Here is a 22,724-nt window from a genome sequence, read left to right on the forward strand (position 1 = left end):
AGTTTTAGTTCAAGTTGACATCTTTACAAAGCTTAGTCTGGCAAGTAACAAAATGCCTTCGTTGTTGTTGACAGGGAGGAAGATGCATCATCTTGTCAGGAGCAATTGGATGAATTTCGGAAGCTGGTTAGGACCTTCCAAAAATGGCTGAAGGAAACTGAAGGGAATATTCCACCTACAGAGACTTTTATGAGTACTAAAGAGCTGGAAAAGCAGATTGAACACCTGAAGGTAGGTGAACAGAAGGAGCTCCAGGAACCAGGTTGGACAGCAGTTTGGAAGCTTGTATGGGCTGGTCTTCAACTGTGGTAAGGAAGTGGTGCGACAAATCCAAGTTATCTTTCTGCATCAGAATAGAAATCCCTCCATTTTCTTCATGTGATTCCCACCTACCCCTACCCAAGCACTGAGCACCAAAATGTCTCCTATTTAAAAACCAAAACCAAAAAAGTAACCTGGGAATAACATCTGTAAAGTTTCAGCTGTTTTTCAGATGCCTCTCATTCTGTGGTGGATCATAAAAAAGATAGTTGTTAAAGTCCAGTCCTTGAGAAGCTTATACTCTCACTGTGTGTTTGAGAATTAGAGAGTTATATGTGAGCAAGTGACCAGATACATGATCAGGAAATTGAGAAAAGAAGAACTAGCTCTACAGCTAAAAAAGGAAGAGTTAGAATCAGATGGTTGGACAGTACCTTCCAGAGTAGGATCAACCTTTCTCCCATCCCCTGCAGAATCCCTTCTTTGATTCAGTCATTCAGCCTCTGCTTGCTCCTCTAACACATTTGTTCTTTTTGTTGAAATCAAGCCATATCTACCTCCAACTAGTTCTCATGCATTCTCCTTATTTTCTTAGTAAAGCAGGATTTATTTTGAGCCAGACGAGAGGGAAAGAGTTTGGTTGCTTTCACAGAGAGAGTGCCAGGAGCATTTGCTGCAGGGAATCCCCTGGGGCAGAGGCTTCCCAGTTTCTAGGTTCACAGTGCCCTTAGTGTTTCAAGAAATTTTTCATGGTACCTCAAGGCAAAAAAAAAAAGAAAAAGAAAAGAAAAAACTAAAAAGTCTCACTTGCTACGTGGTTAGGTCTAAACAACTTCATAGTAGTTGTTCACATGGTGTCCAACAGATGTCACTGTATTTCCCTCAAAACTTGAAAATACCCTGTGAGTCAATGCATGGTTTGGGAACTGTGGCTCTTTGGAATCTGGAGTGATTAATAAAGGAATTTATAGCTGTGAATTGACAAGGCTCAGTTTGCAGTTCGGCAGCATGAGCTTGCTGGATACCCATGGCTCTGTCTTTCTCTGCTGCTGGGCAGCTTAAAGTCAAAAGCAAACTAAGTGAATTATCAGGGAAATTCAGTGTGGAGAAAGGGATTCAAGGCTAAGAAGGTGTCCCTGCTTTGGAAGAAGTGGAATTCTACTTCTGTCGCAGGCAATCCACATGTAGAGACAATACGACCTTGTTACAGCAGATGCCTTTGTTTCCTAATGGTTTTCTGTGGCAGTCAGAGCTCTGGCTTCAAGCCCAATATAAAGTCTCCTTGAAAATGCAGAGTGTAGCCTACGATTCTCTGTATTTCTCTACATCTCAACATCTAGCTCCTCATTTTACCCTCCATTTGCCATTTCCTTTTTATTCTTTACATGCATTCCATTCCCTTTTACTACCTTTGTCTTCACTCAAAGCTTTCCTCTCTCTAGGCAGAGTTAGATGTGTCTCCTCTTGTGCTCTCAGAGTTTACTGTGTATTTCTTTTTTTTTTTTTTTCTGTGTATTTCTGTAATAACATTTATCACACTATAATGCAGTTGATAATCTGACCTCTTGGTTTTAGGAACTGTGTCATAATCCTATTTTGTATCCCCAGTGTTAGGCATGATGCCTGGCCTACAGTAATGCTCAATAAATAATTGATGAATGAATGAATGGGAAGATCCTGAATATTCCAGGATATCATTCTCCCACATCATGGCTGGCTAAACCAAGATCTTGAAGTGGCTGAATACGTGAGGATAGTCACTTAATGCTTATCAAAAATTTAGGGAGTATATGTACAAGAACAGGTGTCCCTACTGATGAGGAGAATGCCCCCAGATGTTACATTTAGCTGTTCTGTTAATAGGGTCTTCTAGATGACTGGGCAAGTAAGGGAAGTTTGGTGGAAGAAATCAACTGCAAAGGCACTTCTTTAGAAAATCTCATCGTGGAGATCACAGCACCTGATTCCCAAGCCAAGACAGGTGAGTGCAGGCTCTTAAGAATGCAGTAAATAAACATTATTCTTCACTTTGGCCTTTGGCCTTTCGTTATGACCCCTTATTTAATAGAAGTCAGAATCAAGGTTGGGTATGAGAACAAAGGGGAGTGATCCACAAAGCAGTCTTTCCCCTCAATCTGATCTTTTTCCCATCTCTTCCCCAACCTGATCTTTGCTCCATTTTACAAAATTCCTTCCTGTGATGGGAAAAAGTGAAGGGACTAGTTGGCCTAAATGAACAGAGAAGGATTAAAATAGAATTTCCATCTTGGCGAATTTATTCTTTTTAAACATGGGAATGAATGGCTATGCATCATCTTTAGATTGGAGTCAGCCCTGAAGGGTATAAGCATGATATCTTGAGAGAGACTAGGTATTTAGGAGTCAGTGTTGGTCTGCCAAGGACTGCCACACTTCTTGGAAGTGGATACAAAGATTGTGCCCAGATATATGAATAATCTCTGGCTGCAAATTAAGTCTTTCAAACAAAAGCCATAGGAGCTCACAGTCACTTTCTGGTTTTTAATTGGGACCTTATAGGTTTTATTGCCAGACTGTGTTAGTGCACACCTATAGTCACTTTAATCGTAAGGGAAAAGTTTATTTTTTCCTCCTGAGAACAGCCACTTTTCTGTTGAAGTTTAAAGATCTGTTGGAACTACCCAGAAATGACAGCATTTCAGGGAATTGATGATTCTTATATTGCAACACATGAAACTTAGAAAAGTTCAGGGACTTACTAGTGTGTGACTACGTCAGGAGTCTGCAAGCTTTTTCTGTAAAGGGCCATGTAGTAAATACTTAAGGCTTATGAGCCACATGTTCTCTGTCACACTACACATCCCTACCACTGCGGCACAGAAACAGGGACACACAGCATACAAGTGGACGGGTGTGGCTGTGTTCACATAAAACATTATATACAGAAATTGGCAGAGGGCCAGATTTGGCCAGTATAGTTTTCTGACTTCTAGACTAGATCATTGGTTTTTCAAACATTTTAAAGCACTAAAATCTTATTTTTAAATAATCTCAAATACAGGGTGCCTGGGTGGCTCAGTTGGTTAAGCGACTGCCTTCGGCTCAGGTCATGATCCTGGAGTCCCTGGATCGAGTCCCGCATCGGGCTCCCTATTCAGCAGGAAGTCTGCTTCTCCCTCTGACCCTAACCCCTCTGATGTGCTCTCTCTCATTCTCTCTCTCAAATAAATAAATAAAATCTTGAAAATAAATAAATAAATAAATAAATAAATAAATAATCTCAAATACAACTCTACTACATAAAACAGATACAAATGATATTTTGTTGGCATAAATTTCCCTTATAAGTGAATTTATAGCATTTTATCTATCATGAAATCCATCAGTGAAAATATTGAGGCTATCCTAGGGAATATAAAGATTCGACAAAGGATTTTTGGATGACAGCTTTATTATCAGATTTATTTCTCCATTTTGTTTGATTGCATTGTATCCAGGAAATACAGGTTACACAGATAAGTAGTTGTAAAGGATGACAAATGTTTTTAAAAGTTCACTTTATGGTTCACCTGTGTCAGAAAAAATTGTCAAAGTCTTGGAAATGGACAACAGAAAAGTATTGGGTGTCCTTTCAGTGAAGTGTTGGGCATTGTCTAATAGGCTTGGGTTTTTTTGTTTGTTTGTTTGTTTGTTTAGATTTTATTTATTTTTTGATAGAAAGACAGCAAGAGAGGGAACACAAGCAGGGGGAGTGGGAGAGGGAGAAGCAGGCTTCCCACGGAGCAGGGAGCCCGATGCGGGGCTCGATCCCAGGACCCCGGGATCATGACCTGAGCCGAAGGCAGACGCTTAACAACTGACCCACCCAGGCGCCCCTCTAATAAGCTTTTGGAAATGATTTGGTTCTGAGTGTGCATCTTTAACTGAATATCTGTTCTATTCTAGAGTTTTGTAGATAATTGATAGTAATGCAAATGATTTGTCCATAGGAATTCAAGTAAATTTTGCCCAATGGAAAAGATAAATCTCAAGTATTATTATCCTGTAGATTGCTAACCAGTTTCCCATTAATAACTCATTTATTAATCTCCTCAAGAGTTATGGGGTAGAAATTGTACATTTAGTACAGGTGAAGGGGGCACAGTAACTAAGACGTTACCCACTATGAAGTGATGCAGCCTAAATTCAAACACAAATATACTTGATTCAAGATGGAAAAAAAAAAAGTTCCCCTTAGAGTCTCAGAACACTCCTCAATTAAACTGAACTAGAAGCTTGAAAGTGATGTAATAAATTCTTGTTTCAAAGTTAAATCACAAGAATTTTAATGAAGGTTCACATTCTTTTCTTAAACATAGAAAACTCCTAAAACTGGCATTGAGAACAAAAGCTTGCCTGGAACTTGACGTCATCATGACCTGACATGTTAAGAATTCTGTTACTACACGGTTCTGCCCTAATGAGAGAGCCTGCTTTGAGTAGATGCACCTTAGCCTTTCTTGTCACTTTCTTTAATATAGTACACACATGCTGTAAATGTCTTTCTTTGTATGAGAGGACATGTGTAGGTTTGACTACTGTAAAGTGCTAGCAGAGAGCTATAGCTTTTCCAATCAGTGACACTCAAAACAAAGTTTAAATGTAGGCAGGGAGGTACAGGAGCTACTTCATTCTCTCCCCAACGCAGCATAAATTGGTTATATCTAGTGGGTCAAGATGTGGTGTTTAACATAATTGAATGTGCATGTTTTCTTGCCATTTCTAAGTAATCCGAAATATATTCTGAAGGTTAAATTTAAACCAAACATTTACAGAGTCCCTACAATACCTCTTTTTTGCTGCTTTGAAAATCACTAACCCTGAGTGCTCTCAAAGTTCTATTCTACCTCTGAAAAATCATGAATATTACAGTTCTTGACATTAATGTAGCTCTTTTTGTTTCATAAAGTGCTTTCACGTACACTACCTCATTACTTCTCTCCAGTAACCCCATCAGTGCTGACAGGATAGCTAGTATTATCTTCATATCCTAGAGAAGACACTGAGGTCCATCCGTACTCTAAGGCTCACATACTGAGTGAGTGACGGTCTTGGCCAGGACCACCTTCTCCCAATTACTAGTCCAGTTTCTTTTTTGGTCATCACCCTACTGCAATGGAATACGATCTTTTTGTTTGATCTAGTTTTTCACTGAAAATACAATAATGTCGGGGCACCTGGGTGACTTGGTCAGTTAAGCATCCAACTCTTGATCTCAGCTCAGGTTTTGATCTCAGCATCCTGAATTCAGGCCCCGCGTTGGTCTTCACACCGGGTGTGGAGCCTACTTAAGGAAAAAAAGAGAGAAAATACAGTAATGTTAACATTTAAAAGTTTCACAATTACTATTTTTTAATATAACCTTAACATAAAACTTTTTCCAGTGAAATCAGTGCACATGAGAATTTTATTCTGTCCTTGTAATGTAACATTATATCATGAATATTCTTCACATTTCTGTATAATTTCTATAATTGCATGATCTGATTTTTATTTAACTTGGGACACTCCTGAAATATAAGGAATCAACCTGGGGGAGAATATAGGTGAAATCGTGGTAATCAGAAACAGAACCAAAGGCCCAAAGCAGAATTTATGGAAATATTTATGAGCCAGATTTATTGGCGCTTAGAATTTCCGTTTTCTGGTGGGGAAGGAGAGGAGAAAGTTTTCATGATAGAAAAGACAGAGAATCTGCCTTTTGAAGCAATATAAGGACTCATTTTAATGTCTTTATTAAAAGAATACTGCTTTTTCTGTCCTTAATTACACTTATTGTTCATTTTTATCATGTTGAAGAACATTGATGTTAAAGTTGAACCTTTTTGGCTTTATTACAAATCCTCGTTCCAAAGTGTGGCAGACAGCACAGATATTCTAAAGACTTAATTATTTTATCAATACTTGTTTGCAACATTATGGCAGGATCCAAAGAATTCAAGTCAGAGATCAAGGAAGGGAATTCGGGTTTCCTTTAGAAAGGGATAGGAACCACTACCGCTAAGAAGCCAAGACACCTGAGTGATGCTCTGTTGCCTGGCAGCTAAAATGATTTGTCTCTTTCCATGAGTATGTTGTCTTGTGCTGTGTTAACCTCCTGATACCTGAGCTTAAAGTGAGTGCCAGAGAACAAATTCAGTGCCTGTATGTATTCCTAACACGTTTGTCTTGCCCTGTTTGTCTCCCTGTCCTTCTGCTCAGGTTCCATACTGCCCTCTGTAGGAAGCTCTGTAGGCAGTGTAAACGGATACCACACCTGCAAAGGTGAGAATGCCATTTCACAGTGCCTCTTTGTTGGATGTGTTAGGACAGTGTTCATGTTGGCATCTGTGTATGTTTTTGTATGTGTGAAAGAACCGCCGCCAGGATGGGTATGAGGGTAAAAATCTGGGGAAAAGCCACTGTGATGCTCCTTTGCTGGGTTGCTAAAGGCTAAGCAGGTTGGCAGCCAGTGAGATACGGTACTAGGAAATAAATTGGACCACTAGATAAGACCAGTAAGGAAAGAGCTTGAAGAAAATATATGTGAATCTTTGAGTCGTAAAGAAGCCACGTTAGAGGTAGTCTAGTCTAACCCTCAGCTTCGTGGCCCATGATTTCCCTGCTTGGACAAGAGGGAACAGAAGAATGCCCCAAATCCTTCACTCCCTTCACTTCTGCAGTTCCCAAGTGTATTTAGCATTTTATTTGTACATCTGAATACCTCATGTCAAAATCTGAAAGCAGATCAATGAAAGCTCCTTTGCTTTGTATATATAAACAAGAACTTTTATGTGATTTAGCAGGAAGTGAATCTCTAGTTCGCTAGAAGGAGTAGGAGAGACGTTTAATCCTGATGAGTAATTTAGCATGAGGAACCCATGGGGAGGCTTGGACAACTATTCCCAATCTGATTTTTGTTTCTGTGATGCTAGATCTGACGGAGATCCAGTGTGACATGTCAGATGTAAACTTGAAATATGAGAAACTGGGGGGAGTGCTTCAGGAACACCAGGAAAGCCTTCAGGCTGTCCTCAGCAGAATGCAGGAAGTTCAGAAGGAAGCAGGCTCAGTGCTGCAGTGGCTGGAATCAAAAGAGGAAGTCCTGAAAGCCATGGATGCCTCTTCATCTCCAACCAAGCCAGAAACAGTGAGAGCCCAAGCTGAATCTAACAAGGTACTGTGTTTGCATTAGCTGCGTCCCAGACACTAAGAGGAAGGGGCTGTTGTATGGTGTTCTACCCAAGCCCAGGACCTGAGCGAGGGACACGGCCATCCACCCAGGCCATGAGGAGCCCTTTCAAAGGATTAATATGCTTAAACTCTCCTAAAGAATTTTCTTACCTATGAAATGAGAAATTATTATAAATAATATTCAGCTACAAAACCAGGCACACCTGATTGGCTCCATCGGAAGAGCATGCGACTCTTGATCTTTGGCTCATGAGTTCGAGACCCACATGGAATGTAGAGATTACTAAAATAAATAAAACTTAAAAAAAAAAACAACCAAATCTGTTTACAGAAAGAGAATATCCCTCCCCTGAAGTTATCAGCGCACTGAGAATGGGATCTGGTTTTCCCTATGATTCTGTAAGCCAAACCATTCTCATCAAAGCCCCTTTGCAACCCTTGGGGTGATTTAAGTCTAGCTGTGATTACAGTTCATTCTTCAGGTTGACATGTAGGACTAGGAAAACTATCAGGAGAAACAAGACCATATAGAAAGTCCTATCAAAAAAAATTTTTTGCCAAACTTTTTTATATTCTAACTGGACAGAGTATGCCATCTTCTTCAGCTACCTAAATGTCCTTGATGCCACCATCATCATTATCATACCTGACACTTTCTATGTGGGGGGTTGAATAATACCTTCTTACTGGGTTCTACCGATATGTTGTCCATAAAAGAAATTTAGATCCTGCTACTCAGATTTTCATTTTAAAGTAAAAATCAAAGCAGAAATGTTAAAGTATCTTAAAATCATGAAATAAGACACTGATAGAATCAGAAGTGGAGCCTATAATTGCGGCCCAGTCTTCTAGTACTTTCCTCCACGCACACAGCTCTGTTTCCTATGCAGAAATCTCATGGCATCCCCGGTGTTCTCTCTCCTAGGCCTTCCTGGCTGAATTGGAACAGAATTCTCCAAAAATCCAAAAAGTAAAGGAAGCCCTGGCTGGATTACTGATGACATATCCCAACTCACAAGAAGCACAAAACTGGAAGGAAATGCAAGAGGAACTCAGTAAGTATTCAGAGGGATGTTGCAAATTCATTACATTGCTTGTCTTCAAAGCAAATATAGAATTTCAGCACATCCTATAAAGCAGGACTTATTTTTAGTTAATTTTCATAAGCAATCAAGAGGTCCAAATAGGGCTAGAGAGTGAGTGAGTCTGATTAGGGAAAAGAATCTAGAGATTCCACTCAAAAGTCTCAGAGGTTTGGCTTTCTTGGGCAAGTCAATCTGATAATCTGCTGTGATAAGGAGAGCATTGGTGATGAAAATGAAAAATGGGAAATAATCTATTCACTGGAAGGATTAGGTGAATTATTCTGCATTCATATTGAACTATATATAAATGAGACTGGTGAATGTTTATTGGCATGAAAAAACATTGGCAGTAAAGATGTTTATAATATAGTAATAGTTAAAAAACAGGCCATAAAATAATATAGATAGGATAGCCATACATCCGTATCTGTGTGTGTGTGTGTGCGTGTGTGTGTGTAGTTCTGTGTAGTTTCATGTAACCACCACCACGATTAAGTACAGAACTGTGTTACTTTAGTTAAAATTAAATGAAGGTTATTTTTAACTAATGCTGCAGGGGTCATTTCCTGTAGTATATTAGGAACATAACTTAGGGATCAGGCCAGTGGCTGGTGAGACTAAAGGAACACATTCTCTCATTTCCCCTCTACAGATTCCCGATGGGAAAGGGCCACCGAAGTGACCATGGCCCGGCAAAGGCAGCTGGAGCAATCTGCAAGTCATCTGGCCAGCTTCCAGGCTGCAGAATCCCAGCTCCGGCCCTGGCTGATGGAGAAGGAACTGATGATGGGGGTGCTGGGGCCCCTGTCTATTGACCCCAACATGCTGACTGCACAAAAGCAGCAGGTCCAGGTGAGCCACAAAGCTTACTGCGTTAAGCAAAGAAATTAGAACCCCATGAACCTGGTTTTGAATGCTGTTCTCAGCAAGTAGATTTCAAATGACCCTAGACAAGTCAGTTAACCTTCCAGAGTTCCGTTTCCTCGGTTTAAATGAGATGTTTATAAGGGCTTTATCATGGTGCCTGTCAAATAATAAATAGTCAATAACTGTATTATTAATATCATTAACAGGCAGTAAGATGAATGGATGTAAGAATGGGGAATTTCTGACTACTTTGCAGAATCGTATTTTACTTTTAATCCCTAATAGTAGTGACCATATTACTTAATGTAATGTCTTATATCTGCTGGCTTCACTTAAAGGTTCTCTGTTGCTCAAACCGCAAAAAAAAATTGATGTAAGTGCCTACCATCATGGAAATTTAGGTTGGTCAAATTATATCATTTCTAATGAATTCCTGTTGAGAACTTTTTCTTCTTCCTCTTCCTCCTCTTCTTCTTCGTCGTCTTCTTCTTCTTTTTTTTTTTTGGTAAGCACCAGAGAAACTTCTATTATTCTACATCCCCAAACTCTTCCAAACTTGTTCCATTTCTTCTCACCATCCACCAAGTTCCCTAAATTAAAGACTTAAGAGTAGTTTTTGAAGGAACCCTTTCTTTTAGCCACTGCATCCAATTAATTATCAAGTCCTCTTTAGTTCACTTACAAATATTTTTCTATTCCAGTGGTTTTCAGACTCTTTGGTCTCAAAACACTTCTAGGCTCTTAAAAAAATTTGAAGACCCCAGGGGCACCTGGGTAGCTCAGTTGAGTAAGGGTCCCAATTCATGATTTTGGCTCAGGTCATGATCTCAGGATCGTGAAATAGAGCTCCACGTTGGGCTCTGTGTTCAGCACGGAGCTACTTGAGATTCTGTCTCTCCCTCTCCCTCTGCCCCTCCCTCCACCCTCTCTCTTTGTCTCTCTCTCTCTAAAATAAATAAATAAGTAAAATCTTTTTAAAAAAATTATTGCGGACCCCAAAGAGCTTGTGTTTAACTATTGATATCTATTAATATTTACTGTATTAAAACACTAAGGGGTACTTGGGTGGTTTAGTCAGTTAAGCATCTGACTGTTGATCTCAACTCAGGTCTTGATCTCAGGGTCGTGAGTTCAAGCCCCACACTGGGTGTGGAGCCTACTTAAAAACAAAAACACTGAGGAATTTGAAAATATGTATTTATTAATTAATTTAAAAATAATAATGGTAAAACTGTAACATTAACATAAGTAACATTTTTTATGAAAAAGTAACATTTTCCAAACATAAAAACTTTACTAAGAGTGGTATTGTTTTATGGCTTTGCAAATCTCTTTGATGTCTGACTTAATAGAATATTCTCATACATTTTCATATCTGCTTCTGCACTCAATCTATTGCAATACTAGATGTCATGTAGCCTCTGGAAAACAGTGAACATTTGTGAGAGAAAAATTATAAAAGGCAAATAATATCTTAGTATTATTATGAAATTAGTTTGACCTCATGGGCCCTCTGAAAGGGCCTGGAGACTCCCAAGGATCCCTGGAGCATACTTTGAGAACTGCTGTTCTAAGTCTCCATTCCAAGTGCTCCTCCCTTAGGGAGGTTTGATCTCAGGCCTGTACCATCGCAACAGCCTTCTAATGGGCTTCTTTGTCTAGTGCATTCTCCACACGGTTACCAAATTATCTCCTTAACTCACACACCTGAGTACATGAAAGTGCTTCACTGGCTCTTGGCTGCCGATTGAACAAAGTCCAAGTACCTGCTCAGTGTGGTATATGAGGCTTTCCACGATCTGGTCCCAGTTTGTCTTGCCAGCCTCATTTCCCACTCTTCTCCCATATACCCAGGTTTCTGCACACACCGGGTAACTCGTCCTTTCCTTGAACACACCATACTCATACCGCTCTGTGCCTTTGCTAATCCTAGGCCCTTTGCTAAAATGGCTCTCTCTCTTTCTCACTGGGAGAACTTCCTGTATCCTTTGTGAAGCCTTTCCTGACTTCCCTCGTCCTTTTGTCATCTTCCACAGAATTAATCATCCTTACTTCTTGCTTTCACAGTGCCATGTTCACATCAGTGTTTATCATTCTTTTTTTTTTTTTAAAGATTTTATTTATTTATTTGACAGAGAGAGACAGCTAGAGAGGGAACACAAGCGGGGGAGTGGGAGAGGGAGAAGCAGGCTCCTGGCTGAGCAGGGAGCCCAATGCGGGGCTCGATCCCAGGACCCTGGGATCATGACCTGAGCCGAAGGCAGACGCTTAACGACTGGGCCACCCAGGCGCCCCTATCATTCTTTTTTTTACATTGTTTTAGTTCATCGTTCACGCATCTGTTCTTCCTTAAAGTCATGTCTTACTTACTTATGTACAGTGTGAGTGATGAATACTTTCCATAAATTATCTTACTTAATCCTTAAAATAGCCAAGATAAGTACTTTCTATCCTCATTTTATAGATGAGGAAGCTGAGATTTGGAGAACTTTAAAAACTCACCTAACGGGCGCCTGGGTGGCTCAGTTGGTTAAGCGACTGCCTTCGGCTCAGGTCATGATCCTGGAGTCCCTGGATCGAGTCCCGCATCGGGCTCCCTGCTCGGCGGGGAGTCTGCTTCTCCCTCTGGCCCTCCCCCCTCTCATGTGCTCTCTCTCTCATTCTCTCTGTCAAATAAATAAATAAAATCTTTAAAAAAAAATAAAAATAAAAAAAAATAAAAACTCACCTAAGGTTATATATACAGCTCGCAAGTGATAGAGTCAGGATTTGAACCCAAGCAGTCTGATTCCAGAGCCTGTAACCCTAACTACTTTGCTGAGTGAAATAGTGGATAGAAAAGAGTAAAAAGACATGCTACTTGCTTTAAAGAAGCCCATTGTCTACTCATGCTATGTTGTAATGTATAGATTGTATGTGCTGTTGGAATTCCAAGAAAGAAACTAGGAAAAACAGACGTATAGAGAGTTGAAATGGCAAGCCCAGCCAGTAATATAGCTAGCTCTGGGTCCCAGGGTTCCAGACTTGCAATTCAGAGGCCTGGGTTTTGTCTGGCAAAGCTGATGAGTGCCAATCCAGAAAACAAGGCCAACCTTAGTAACTGATATTGAAACAGAGTAGGACAAATAAGGAAGAAATAGAAGAGGCACAATCAATGACTCTTTCTTTCTTTCTTTTTTTTTTTTTTTAAGATTTTATTTATTTATTTGACAGAGAGAGACACAGCGAGAGAGGGAACACAAGCAGGGGGAGTGGGAGAGGGAGAAGCAGGCTTCCCGCTGAGCAGGGAGCCCGATGTGGGACTCGATCCCAGGACCCTGGGACCGTGACTTGAGCCGAAGGCAGACGCTTAACAACTGAGCCACCCAGGTGCCCTCAATGACCCTTTCAAAACAAGTTTTTATTAAGCAGTTGTTAGAAGTGATACTGCATTTTTCTAGTAGCCTGTTCCTTGGAGTTTTCTGGTTTATTTTTGAAAGGAGTTGGCACTACTTGGCACAATGCAAAATCAGTTTTTGTTTTGACACTCTTTAGATCTGTCTTTTCTCTCTAAACATCTTGATGTCATTTCTATTACAGTTTATGCTGAAGGAGTTCGAAGCACGCAGGCAACAGCATGAGCAACTGAATGAGGCAGCTCAGGGCATCCTAACAGGCCCTGGAGATGTCTCTCCATCCACCAGCCAAGTACAGAAAGAACTCCAGAGCATCAATCAGAAGTGGATTGAGCTGACTGACAAACTCAATTCCCGTTCCAGCCAAATTGACCAAGCTATTGTCAAAAGCACCCAGTACCAAGAACTGCTCCAGGACTTATCAGAGAAGGTCAAGGCAGTGGGGCAGCGACTAAGTGGCCAGTCGGCCATCAGTACCCAACCTGAGGCCGTGAAGCAGCAACTAGAGGAGACCAGTGAGATTCGATCTGATGTGGAGCAGCTGGACCATGAGATTAAGGAGGCACAGACACTTTGCGATGAGCTCTCAGTACTCATTGGGGAGCAGTACCTCAAGGATGAGCTGAAGAAGCGTCTGGAGACAGTTGCCCTGCCTCTCCAAGGTTTAGAAGACCTTGCAGGTAAGGTAGGGTAGGCACACACTGCTGACATTAGTGGCAAGCCAAAAGATTGGCTTCGTGATAATAGTCCCAAGAATCTAGGGTGACCTGTAAGCAGCTTTTGGACTCAGACTAGTGTTACCCTAACCCTTTGTCCAGCTATAGTGAGAACCGCTGTGGTTATCACACATTGACTGAGCACTAACAATATGTGAAGCTTTATATAGCATAATCCCGGAGATAAGAGCACTAATATCAATTTTGTCAGCAGGTAGAGATTCATGCTCACAGATATATTTATAGGTGGAGTTACACACATACTTTTACTAACACTCATACCATGTGCATGCACACACACACATATACCATATTGCAGAATTAGATGCTTATGATGGTCTTGTACAAGAAGAATTTTATCATCAATTTGTTGCCTTTCTGTAGAAACATTTATGGCTTTTTACCAGCTTAGGAATAAAAGTTTACTTCTGTTATTCAGATCGCCTTACAAGGTTGGTGTGAGGATTAAATAAGATCTAGTATATGAAGGAGACCAGCTTTGTGCTGCTTTTATGGTAGGCCCTCAGTTAACATTAGTTTCCTTCCCCTAAGATTAGCCCATATACTCTCAGCAAACATTTTAAATGCCATGTTCAGATTTGACTGGTTTAAATTTGATTTTCTCATTTCAGCTGATCGCATGAACAGACTCCAGGCAGCTCTTGCCAGCACCCAGCAGTTCCAGCAAATGTTTGATGAGCTGAGAACCTGGTTGGATGACAAACAAAGCCAGCAAGCGAAAAACTGCCCAATTTCTGCAAAATTGGAGCGGTTACAGTCTCAGCTCCAGGAGAATGAAGAGTTTCAGAAGAGCCTTAATCAACACAGTGGTTCCTATGAGGTGATTGTGGCCGAAGGAGAATCTCTGCTTCTTTCTGTACCTCCTGGAGAAGAGAAAAAGACTTTACAAAACCAGTTGGTTGAGCTCAAAAGCCACTGGGAAGAGCTTAGTAAAAAAACTGCAGACAGACAATCCAGGCTCAAGGACTGTCTGCAGAAAGCTCAGAAATATCAGTGGCATGTGGAAGACCTCGTGCCATGGATAGAAGATTGTAAGGCTAAGATGTCGGACTTGCAGGTCACTCTGGATCCGGTGCAGCTAGAGTCCAGTCTCCTGAGATCAAAGGCTATGCTGAGTGAGGTGGAAAAGCGCCGCTCCCTGCTAGAAATCCTGAACAGTGCTGCTGACATTCTGATCAACTCCTCAGAAACGGATGAAGATGATATCCGGGATGAGAAGGCTGGGATCAACCAGAACATGGATTCCATTACAGAAGAACTACAGGCCAAAACAGGGTCTCTTGAAGAAATGACTCAGAGGCTCAAGGAGTTCCAGGAAAGCTTTAAAAATATCGAAAAGAAGGTTGAAGGGGCCAAACACCAACTTGAGATCTTTGATGCTCTAGGCTCTCAAGCCTGTAGCAACAAGAACCTGGAGAAGCTAAGAGCTCAACAGGAAGTGCTGCAGACCCTGGAGCCCCAGGTAGACTATCTGAGGAACTTCACTCGGGGCCTGGTAGAAGATGCCCCAGATGGATCTGATGCTTCCCAACTTCTTCATCAAGCCGAGGTCACCCAGCAAGAGTTCCTGGAAGTGAAGCAAAGAGTGAACAGCAGTTGCATGACGATGGAAAACAAGCTGGAGGGGATTGGTCAGTTTCACTGCCGAGTCCGAGAGATGTTTTCTCAGCTGGCGGACCTGGACGATGAGCTAGACGGCATGGGTGCCATCGGCAGAGACACCGATAGCCTTCAGTCCCAAATTGAGGATGTACGGCTATTCCTCCACAAAATCCAAGCCCTCAGGTTAGACATAGAGGCCTCTGAAGCCGAGTGTCGGCAGATGCTGGAGGAAGAGGGGACTCTGGACTTGTTAGGTCTCAAGAGGGAGCTCGAAGCCCTGAACAAGCAGTGTGGTAAACTGACAGAGAGGAGCAGGGCTCGCCAGGAGCAGCTGGAGCTGACGCTGGGCCGCGTGGAGGACTTCTACAGGAAGCTGAAAGCCCTCAATGACATGACCACGGCGGCAGAAGAGGGGGAGGCCCTCCAATGGGTCGTGGGGACCGAAGTAGATCTCATCAACCAACAACTAGCTGATTTTAAAGTAAGTCTTGCCCTTGTTTTTTAATCTTTTGCTATCTGATACATGTTTCTTTTCATGTAGCTTGGAAACCCGTTGTATATACATTGTAACTTCTGTCCCCGGGCTGCTATTCTTGCTTCCAACACCGCCAAAGCACACTGTCTGGAGACTAAACAGTCTCTTGAATTCCGTGCAACTGGTTTGAACATTTTTCTGTTGTAATTTATTTCAGTGTTGATAACCAACTGAGGGTATAGAAAGAAATTTCCAAATGTTACTGCTTACTCTGAGAATCTCCTCTTGTGATTTGTAACAGCAGTGGATGTTTCTCCAGGTCCCTGTTTTTCACTTGAGGTGTGAGAAGTCATAAGATAAACAAGGGTCATCTTCCTAAAGTGTTGGGTTTTTTTCCCTCATATTTCAGGAGAAAGTTATTGATGTATTATGAAATAAAATCAAAATTCTCATGACTTATTAAGATAAGACATGACACTTCAAAGAAGTTTCCCTCTTATAGCAGGCAGCGCTTAAGACTATACCCCAGACCCACAGGAGTACAAGTTCTTGGCCTATAGCAGAATTTGAAAAGCACTGCCCTAACTGCAAATACGTTTTAATTCTTTGCCTAAGTCAGAATTTCCAGTTCTGAGATTTTGTGAGTCAAAATTAAAACAACAGGGGAAGATGGAAGGAGTTGACTCAAAAAAGCGATTTTGCCAGGTTAGGGGCTTGGAACTCTCAGGACTGTCTGTTGGGTCATGGCTCTTGGGATAGGAGCCTTTCATCCTGAGTTTCCTCTGTTGTCAATGCCAAAAAGGGCCTTACTGCACTGCTGGAGGCCCCTCTGCTGCTTTTCCGTCCTGGTGCACAGAGTAGATGTGGAAAGGCTACTGGCCGCACTTTGTTCCCATCCACACCATCATACTCCTGCCATCAGAGTTTGTTCTCTAGAGCACCCCCCTGCCCCCACCCCCACGCCTGTCAGGATTCTTTCGAGTACAGACAAAGATGGAGAGATGGTGTTGACACCAGGTCAGAGCCCCGTGGTCCTGAGAAAAGTTACAAGACCCAAGTACAGAAGGGTGGCTGTTTCAGAAGGGCCCTCAGCTTAGGGGATGTTCAGCTCTGAAGCGGGACATTGGCTGAAGACCCCTTACAGTGTCTGGAGACAGTGCACTTTGGAGTGACAAGTCACCATTTTGGGGATTCTTGAGGCCCCAAATAAGGAGAGGGGAGGAAGGGAAAATTCAGACCCGTGAGCTCACATGTTTTCCTCTTGGAAACTCCCACACCTCCATTCCAGGGGCGGGGTGGCCTTTCTTGCTTCATCAGTGTGGTGTTCCTGCCTCTTCCACTGTAAGCGCCTCAAAGGAGAGACTGTCTTCTACAGGCTCTGGGTTACTTAGGATTAACTGTCTAACCAACTAAATGAATTTCTTAGAAAACTGAAGCCTATCCCTTTGGGCTCCAAAATAGTTTTATCAAACTAGATTTTATATTTTATTTGCCTAATTTTCTAACCACTATGTTGTGCAGACGTTTTTCTTGATGAGGGCAGGTTAGCATTAGTAAAAAGATGATGCTGTTCTCTCCAATGGTGATATCCTCAAGGATATTAGAGACATTTGGGACTGCTTTGTATTGAATGTTCCTAAATGAGTGTGCAGGTTGAGTTGGGTATTGAAGTTCTTGTTTAGTGCCTCTTAGTGTGTGTGTAGCTTCTGTTCTTCCCCCTTACCCGGATAGCAGGTATTCTTTTCTCCTGCGGTTACTTCTCACTGCTGTCCCTGGGCCTGCCTTTAGCAGTCTGTCCCTTGCTTCTCATCTTCAGTGAGCTAGAAAATGAAGTAAACAAGCCTGTTAAAATTGCATTAAATACAAGCTGGAATATAAAAAAGAGTCCACAGGCAGGCATACAGAGTGTTTGGATTTGAGGACAACTAATCATTTCCTTTTCATTTAATCCTTGGTTGCTAGAAACATTCTGAATTTTGATGTAGCTGGAAGATTTTAAGAAATTATTGGACATTACTGTATTTTATTTGTAGCCTAGTATGTAGCCTGGAAGTGCTCAGAGTTCGGTCACTGCTTAGTTGTTTATGATAGCATATTTATTTCACTGATTTCTAAGAATAAGCCTCCCACTACCAATACCCTGTGAAGGCTGGGGCCAGACACTGATGAGCTGGTCACCTCAAAGTGTGTTTCTCAGCAGGGGACTGGTGTTGAAATGCAAGACTGGAAGAAAAGAGAGAGAAAGAGGGTGGTGGAGTTGTGTGCCCTGTGTGCATCCGCCTCAAGTTGGGGGCGCAAATCAGAAGCCTGGTTCCACAGGTCCACCTTATAAAGTCAAAGGCGTTGGGAAGAGTTTTTGCCTCCTCCCAGCAAAGGCCTTTGGTCAGGAGGGGAGGAGCACACTCCTGGCTCTGCTCCTGCTGAGCTCATGGGAAGTGAAAACAATGGGAGGGGGAAAAGCTCAGTGTGTCAGTTCCACAGTCCCCTAGAGGCTGAGTAAAGGGAAGGTCTTTTTGGACGCATTCTGAGGACTGAGTCATTTTCATGGTTTGAGTATTGAGTTCGGGGTTAATGTGCTCTATATCCAGCAATGGATTAATCTTCCCTCGCTAAAGCAGCAGACCGGATTCATAAAGTGTGACTCTGCTTTCAGATTCAGAGTGTTTTTAATAAGTCAAAACCAGAGGGGTACCTGGGTAGCTCAGTTCGTTAAGCGTCTGCCTTTGGCTCAGGTCATGGTCTCAGGGTCCTGAGATAGAGCCCTGTTGCCTTTTTTTTTTTTTTTTTTTTTTTTAATGGGATCACACTCTCAGCACAGAATCTGCTAAAAAGAAGAGGATATGAGTCTGTAGACAGAAGCATGGGCTCTGCTCGGACCTGGCTAACTCCACTGTGGATGGGCCGAATAGACAGATGAGTCAGGTCTGGGATCAGCCCCGGGCTTACTTGGGACTGTGCAGTGGTGCTGAGAAATGTGTAGAGAGACAGCTTGTGGGAAAAGTTATTTCCTCCTTAAATGAACGTGAAAAACTGAAAGTCATGATTCCGAGGAAAGGCTTTTCCGTCAAATACTTCTGAATAAATGATAGAATCTGGTCAGCCAGTGAGGATCTGTCAAATGGAAAGAGAGTCCTCTCCCACTCTAAACAGGCAAAGACCTCAAACCTTCCTGAATTAGGCACTTGACTGGGTTCAGTCATTCCAGAAATCTCAAATGAGAATGTTGAGCGTGTTTTCAGAACAGGAAGGAAAAGACCTTGGCTAATCTCTTCAGGAAATTCTGTTTTCCTGAACAAGAGAGTCAGTGATTATTGAGGAAAAGGAATTGTATGTGCATAACAGACACTAACAAGACCTTTACTTCACTGAAACTTAAGCCAAAGAAATCTTTTAATTCTGATGATAACAAGAGGCTTTCCTCATTTTGAAATTCCCTGTGCTAGTTTTATAGTCAAGAATTGAGATCATTCTAAATCTCAAACCAACCCCTTCCTGTACACACACACAGAGAGAGAGAGAGAGAGAGAGAGAGAGACACCCCTGCCCAAGAACCACCATGGCCTCTCAGTCAGGAGGTTGGTGGTGGTTTGGGCATCAAGAGCAGTATCAAGAAACCCAGATGCCCTTTGTACTCTGTATTTCATGTGTTAATTTATATTTACTGTGTATTCAGGCCAGGCTTCAGATTCAGCACTCTACCACTCAGTGACAAGAAAAAAACAAGTGGGAAAAATGGAAACCTTTTTAGGGTCTATAGGTTTCTCACAAAGGTTCACTTCACCTAATGGTGCATTGGAAGCATCCAAGCCCATTGGTCTTTTCCTTCTTTGCCTTTGAGGCTGGGCTGGTGGGATATACTAAGGCAGCAGGCTTGCTTAGGACTGTTCTCAATACTAATTCAGGTTGAGCAGAGCCCAGGGTCAGGGATTGTGCATGCTTACAGCCTTTGTCTGGAGACCTCAGTATCCCACCATAATGCCAGAACAAGAAAGCCCTGTAAACCTCTTCGTTTGATTTTTTTTGCTTCATGAAAGGCGAGTTTAGGCTTCCCTCTGAGCACACGTGAAAACTCTTAGAAGACAGGGCCTGACGTGGAGCTGAAAGGCTGCCAATTTGCACAAAGATACTTTCCTGCCTTTCAAACAATTACAAAGACAGTATCAGCCCATCTATGGTTTTGCCAGTTAGATTCACTAGAGAATAAAGCAGATGAGATCAGCATTATCTACCTGCCCCTGGAAAGAAAGGAAATCACACTTGGTATGACCTGTCTGTCACCTAGAGGTTTCAGTATCTCCCGCTCTACAACAGCAAGGTAAGTTGAGTAGGCACCCCCTCTCCTGCCTCGTGCTGACCGTTGGCCTGTCTTGGTTTTCTTCCTTCCTTCCTTCCTTCCTTCCTTCCTTCCATGAGGCTACTCCCATAGGAACTACTAGGGTCCAAGGAAGGAAAGCGAATGCCCTAGAACAGGGTTTCTCAGCCTCAGCACTCTTGACATTTTGGGTGGATAGTTCTTTGTGGTGGGGGATTGTCCTGTGCACAGCAGGATGTTTAGCAGCCTCCCTGATCTCTACCCACTAGATGCCAGTAGCAACCCTTCCCCAGTGTAACAACCAAAAATGAATATCCAGACATTGCTGAACATGCCCTAGAAGGCAAAAATCTCCCTCGGTTGAGAACCACTGCCTTTGAAGAAAATTGCCACCTACGTGTGGGAAACTTCAGCTGGAAAAGGTGCTGGTTGATTAAGTTAAATATTTATGTAGCAGACGCCTTCTCATAATCTGATTAAGACTGTGTGGTAGCAGCAACTGGCTCTAAGTCAGCCTTCCTTTAGGCCAAGCCCTGGATTCTTGATTTTTGCTGGTACTAATCCGTGTCTAGTTTAAAATTTCCTAGGCACTTTCCCTGGCGTCAGCAGTTTATTTTTCGTGGAGTTGTTGATGCAGGTGTTTGGTTGATGATGCATTTCTAAAGAGAAGAGGAACTTCCTGTGTGGAAATACTTCAGGAAGCTTCCTCGTTCCGTGCCTTTAAGGGGAGACTGTGGTCTGTCAGTTGCTCTCCCAGAACTCACAGTTTGCCTGCTGCTATTTATAACCCTTCGGAGACCACCCCCTAGCCCCCCACCCAAAGAATCCCAGTGCTCTGTAATAATCCTCTCCGCCCCCACTGTAGCAACTGGGTGGGGAGAAGGTGAAGAAGGTACCTTTAAGGACTTTAGGTTTGCTTCATGTTGAACTTTTTCCAGCCCCATTTTCCAGTATCCCCATTAGTGTTTTAAATATCAGCATCACAAAGCAAAAGCCCAAGATTGCAGCCATTACATCATCTTAAAGGAGCCTCATGCCTCAGTGAAGGTAGTAAAACCAAATGGAAGGTTGTCAAGAAGGCATTGATGGATTCCACCAAAAAAAAAAAAAAAAGTCTGGAAATTTTGATAGCAAGGGAAGATTTTAAAGCAACAAAAGAAAGGACTGAGCAGTTTGATTTGAGTTTACTGAAATCCTTCACATATCGTGTCAGCATGTAGCATTTGCAACTAAGGTTCACCATATGATTCTGTACATGAAGGAAGAAAAATATGTTTCCAGAAAAACTAGAATTTACCTCATGCAGAACTTGGGTTCATTGTTGAGTATTTGATTAGTGAACACGGTTGAGATAAGCACAGACTTGTAGAACAGGACGGTTTCTTATTGTGTCTGGAGATGAACGGTAACCGGTCTCAAGCCTTGGCCTAGTCGTCAGCCTTAGCTTCAGAAAAATCCTAGGCACTTTCAAGCTAGCTGGCTGGCACATGAGCCATAGCATAAGCAGAGAACCTCTAGGAAGTGTGATGAGTTGCTCTGAAGGGCACTTGATTGTTAGGGTTGGTTGGTTCACCAGGAATGAAATGAGTCCCCCTGGGAGTCGTGTCAGGTCACTGCACCAAAGCATCACTGCACCAAAGGGCTGTCTCCTGCCAAACGGATTCTTCCCAAGTCTCAGCTGTCCTGGTTGGGAAAACCTAGCTATGGGAAGAATGTGCTCCCTCCCCACCTTCCTTAATACTTAGCCACTACCACTACCGAGTGCTTTTCAAATACCAGGCTCTGGTATTGGCCGTGGAAGATTAATGGGATACACTTATTCCCTAGGCCTTCACAAGCTGTGTTCCTACTACTAGCACTGTGATTTGAAATGTGGACCTTTCAGAACTTTGGCCACTCCGGGATAAGAATAAGGGCTACGTGGTGGTGGGGGTTGGGAGGAGGGGGCTCCTTATTCCTTTCAGTCCATTCTTACTGTGCCAGGCCTCTTTGAGGGGACAGTGTGTTATGGGAAGCGGGTACAAAGGAGTACAGTGGCAGTGACGTGTGGTGGTGGCAAGTACGGTGAGAGACACCCTAAGTCTAAGTGAGCTCAAACCCTAACCCCCCATCAATAAGACATTTAAAATTCCAGTTGCAGACAAGAGAACTGCAACTTGAAGGTGTTATAGTACCTTGTTCAAGCCAACAGCAAGTGACTGTTAGAGCTGGGATTGGAAAGGTTTATTTGGCACCAAAGGCCATGCTTGACCAATAGTTCTCAACTGGGGGCAGTTTTGCCCCTTACGGGACATTTGGCAATAGCCAATGACATTTTTGACTGTCATAACTGGAGAGGCTGCTACTAGCATCTTATTCAGCCCACTTCTAGAGAGAGGTGGGGGTTTGATATTTTCCCCCCTCTTCAGATGCCATGACGAGTAAGAGTTAACTGACAAAAGAGTTCCACTGCCTGGCAAAGCTTCATGGTTTTCCTCCCTTTTTTCAAAAATTAGTTAACAAATGGTGTTAGTTCTGAGAGTGACTTACACAGATCTGTTGGATAAAGTCAGGATCCTGGTGAACTAATTTGAGTCAGTGGCTAAAGAATTCTCTTAATGCTTGACCAGTCCGCACCCCACCCCGCCACAAGGCTCCTGCTGTGGAAATCAATCAGCTGTGTATCTCAGGCTGCTTCCTGTAGGGTGTGTTATGGAATGGCATCAGCCCCTGCACCAGCTGGGAGTCCGATCTCAGTGTGATTTTATCAGACTTTGTCTCTTTTGAGCCTTGCTGTTTGGAACAAAGGATCCTCTGTTA

General features: G+C 42.5%; 1 protein-coding gene across 2 annotated transcripts in view; it reads left to right on the plus strand.

Moving 5' to 3' along the window:
• Nucleotides 1–22,724, plus strand: part of MACF1 (microtubule actin crosslinking factor 1) — a 338,451-nt gene that overhangs the window by 240,997 nt on the left and 74,730 nt on the right. For both annotated transcript variants that reach the window (XM_044914486.1, XM_044914485.1), the window contains 8 exons: nucleotides 75–231; nucleotides 2,125–2,242; nucleotides 6,481–6,543; nucleotides 7,194–7,435; nucleotides 8,378–8,507; nucleotides 9,190–9,389; nucleotides 12,984–13,479; nucleotides 14,148–15,619. In XM_044914486.1, the coding sequence (XP_044770421.1) occupies nucleotides 75–231; nucleotides 2,125–2,242; nucleotides 6,481–6,543; nucleotides 7,194–7,435; nucleotides 8,378–8,507; nucleotides 9,190–9,389; nucleotides 12,984–13,479; nucleotides 14,148–15,619 (2,878 nt within the window). The remainder of the gene's footprint in view (nucleotides 1–74; nucleotides 232–2,124; nucleotides 2,243–6,480; nucleotides 6,544–7,193; nucleotides 7,436–8,377; nucleotides 8,508–9,189; nucleotides 9,390–12,983; nucleotides 13,480–14,147; nucleotides 15,620–22,724) is intronic.

The sequence above is a fragment of the Neomonachus schauinslandi genome, chromosome 4, assembly GCF_002201575.2.
Source record: "Neomonachus schauinslandi chromosome 4, ASM220157v2, whole genome shotgun sequence".
In the NCBI taxonomy this organism is placed as follows: domain Eukaryota; kingdom Metazoa; phylum Chordata; class Mammalia; order Carnivora; family Phocidae; genus Neomonachus; species Neomonachus schauinslandi.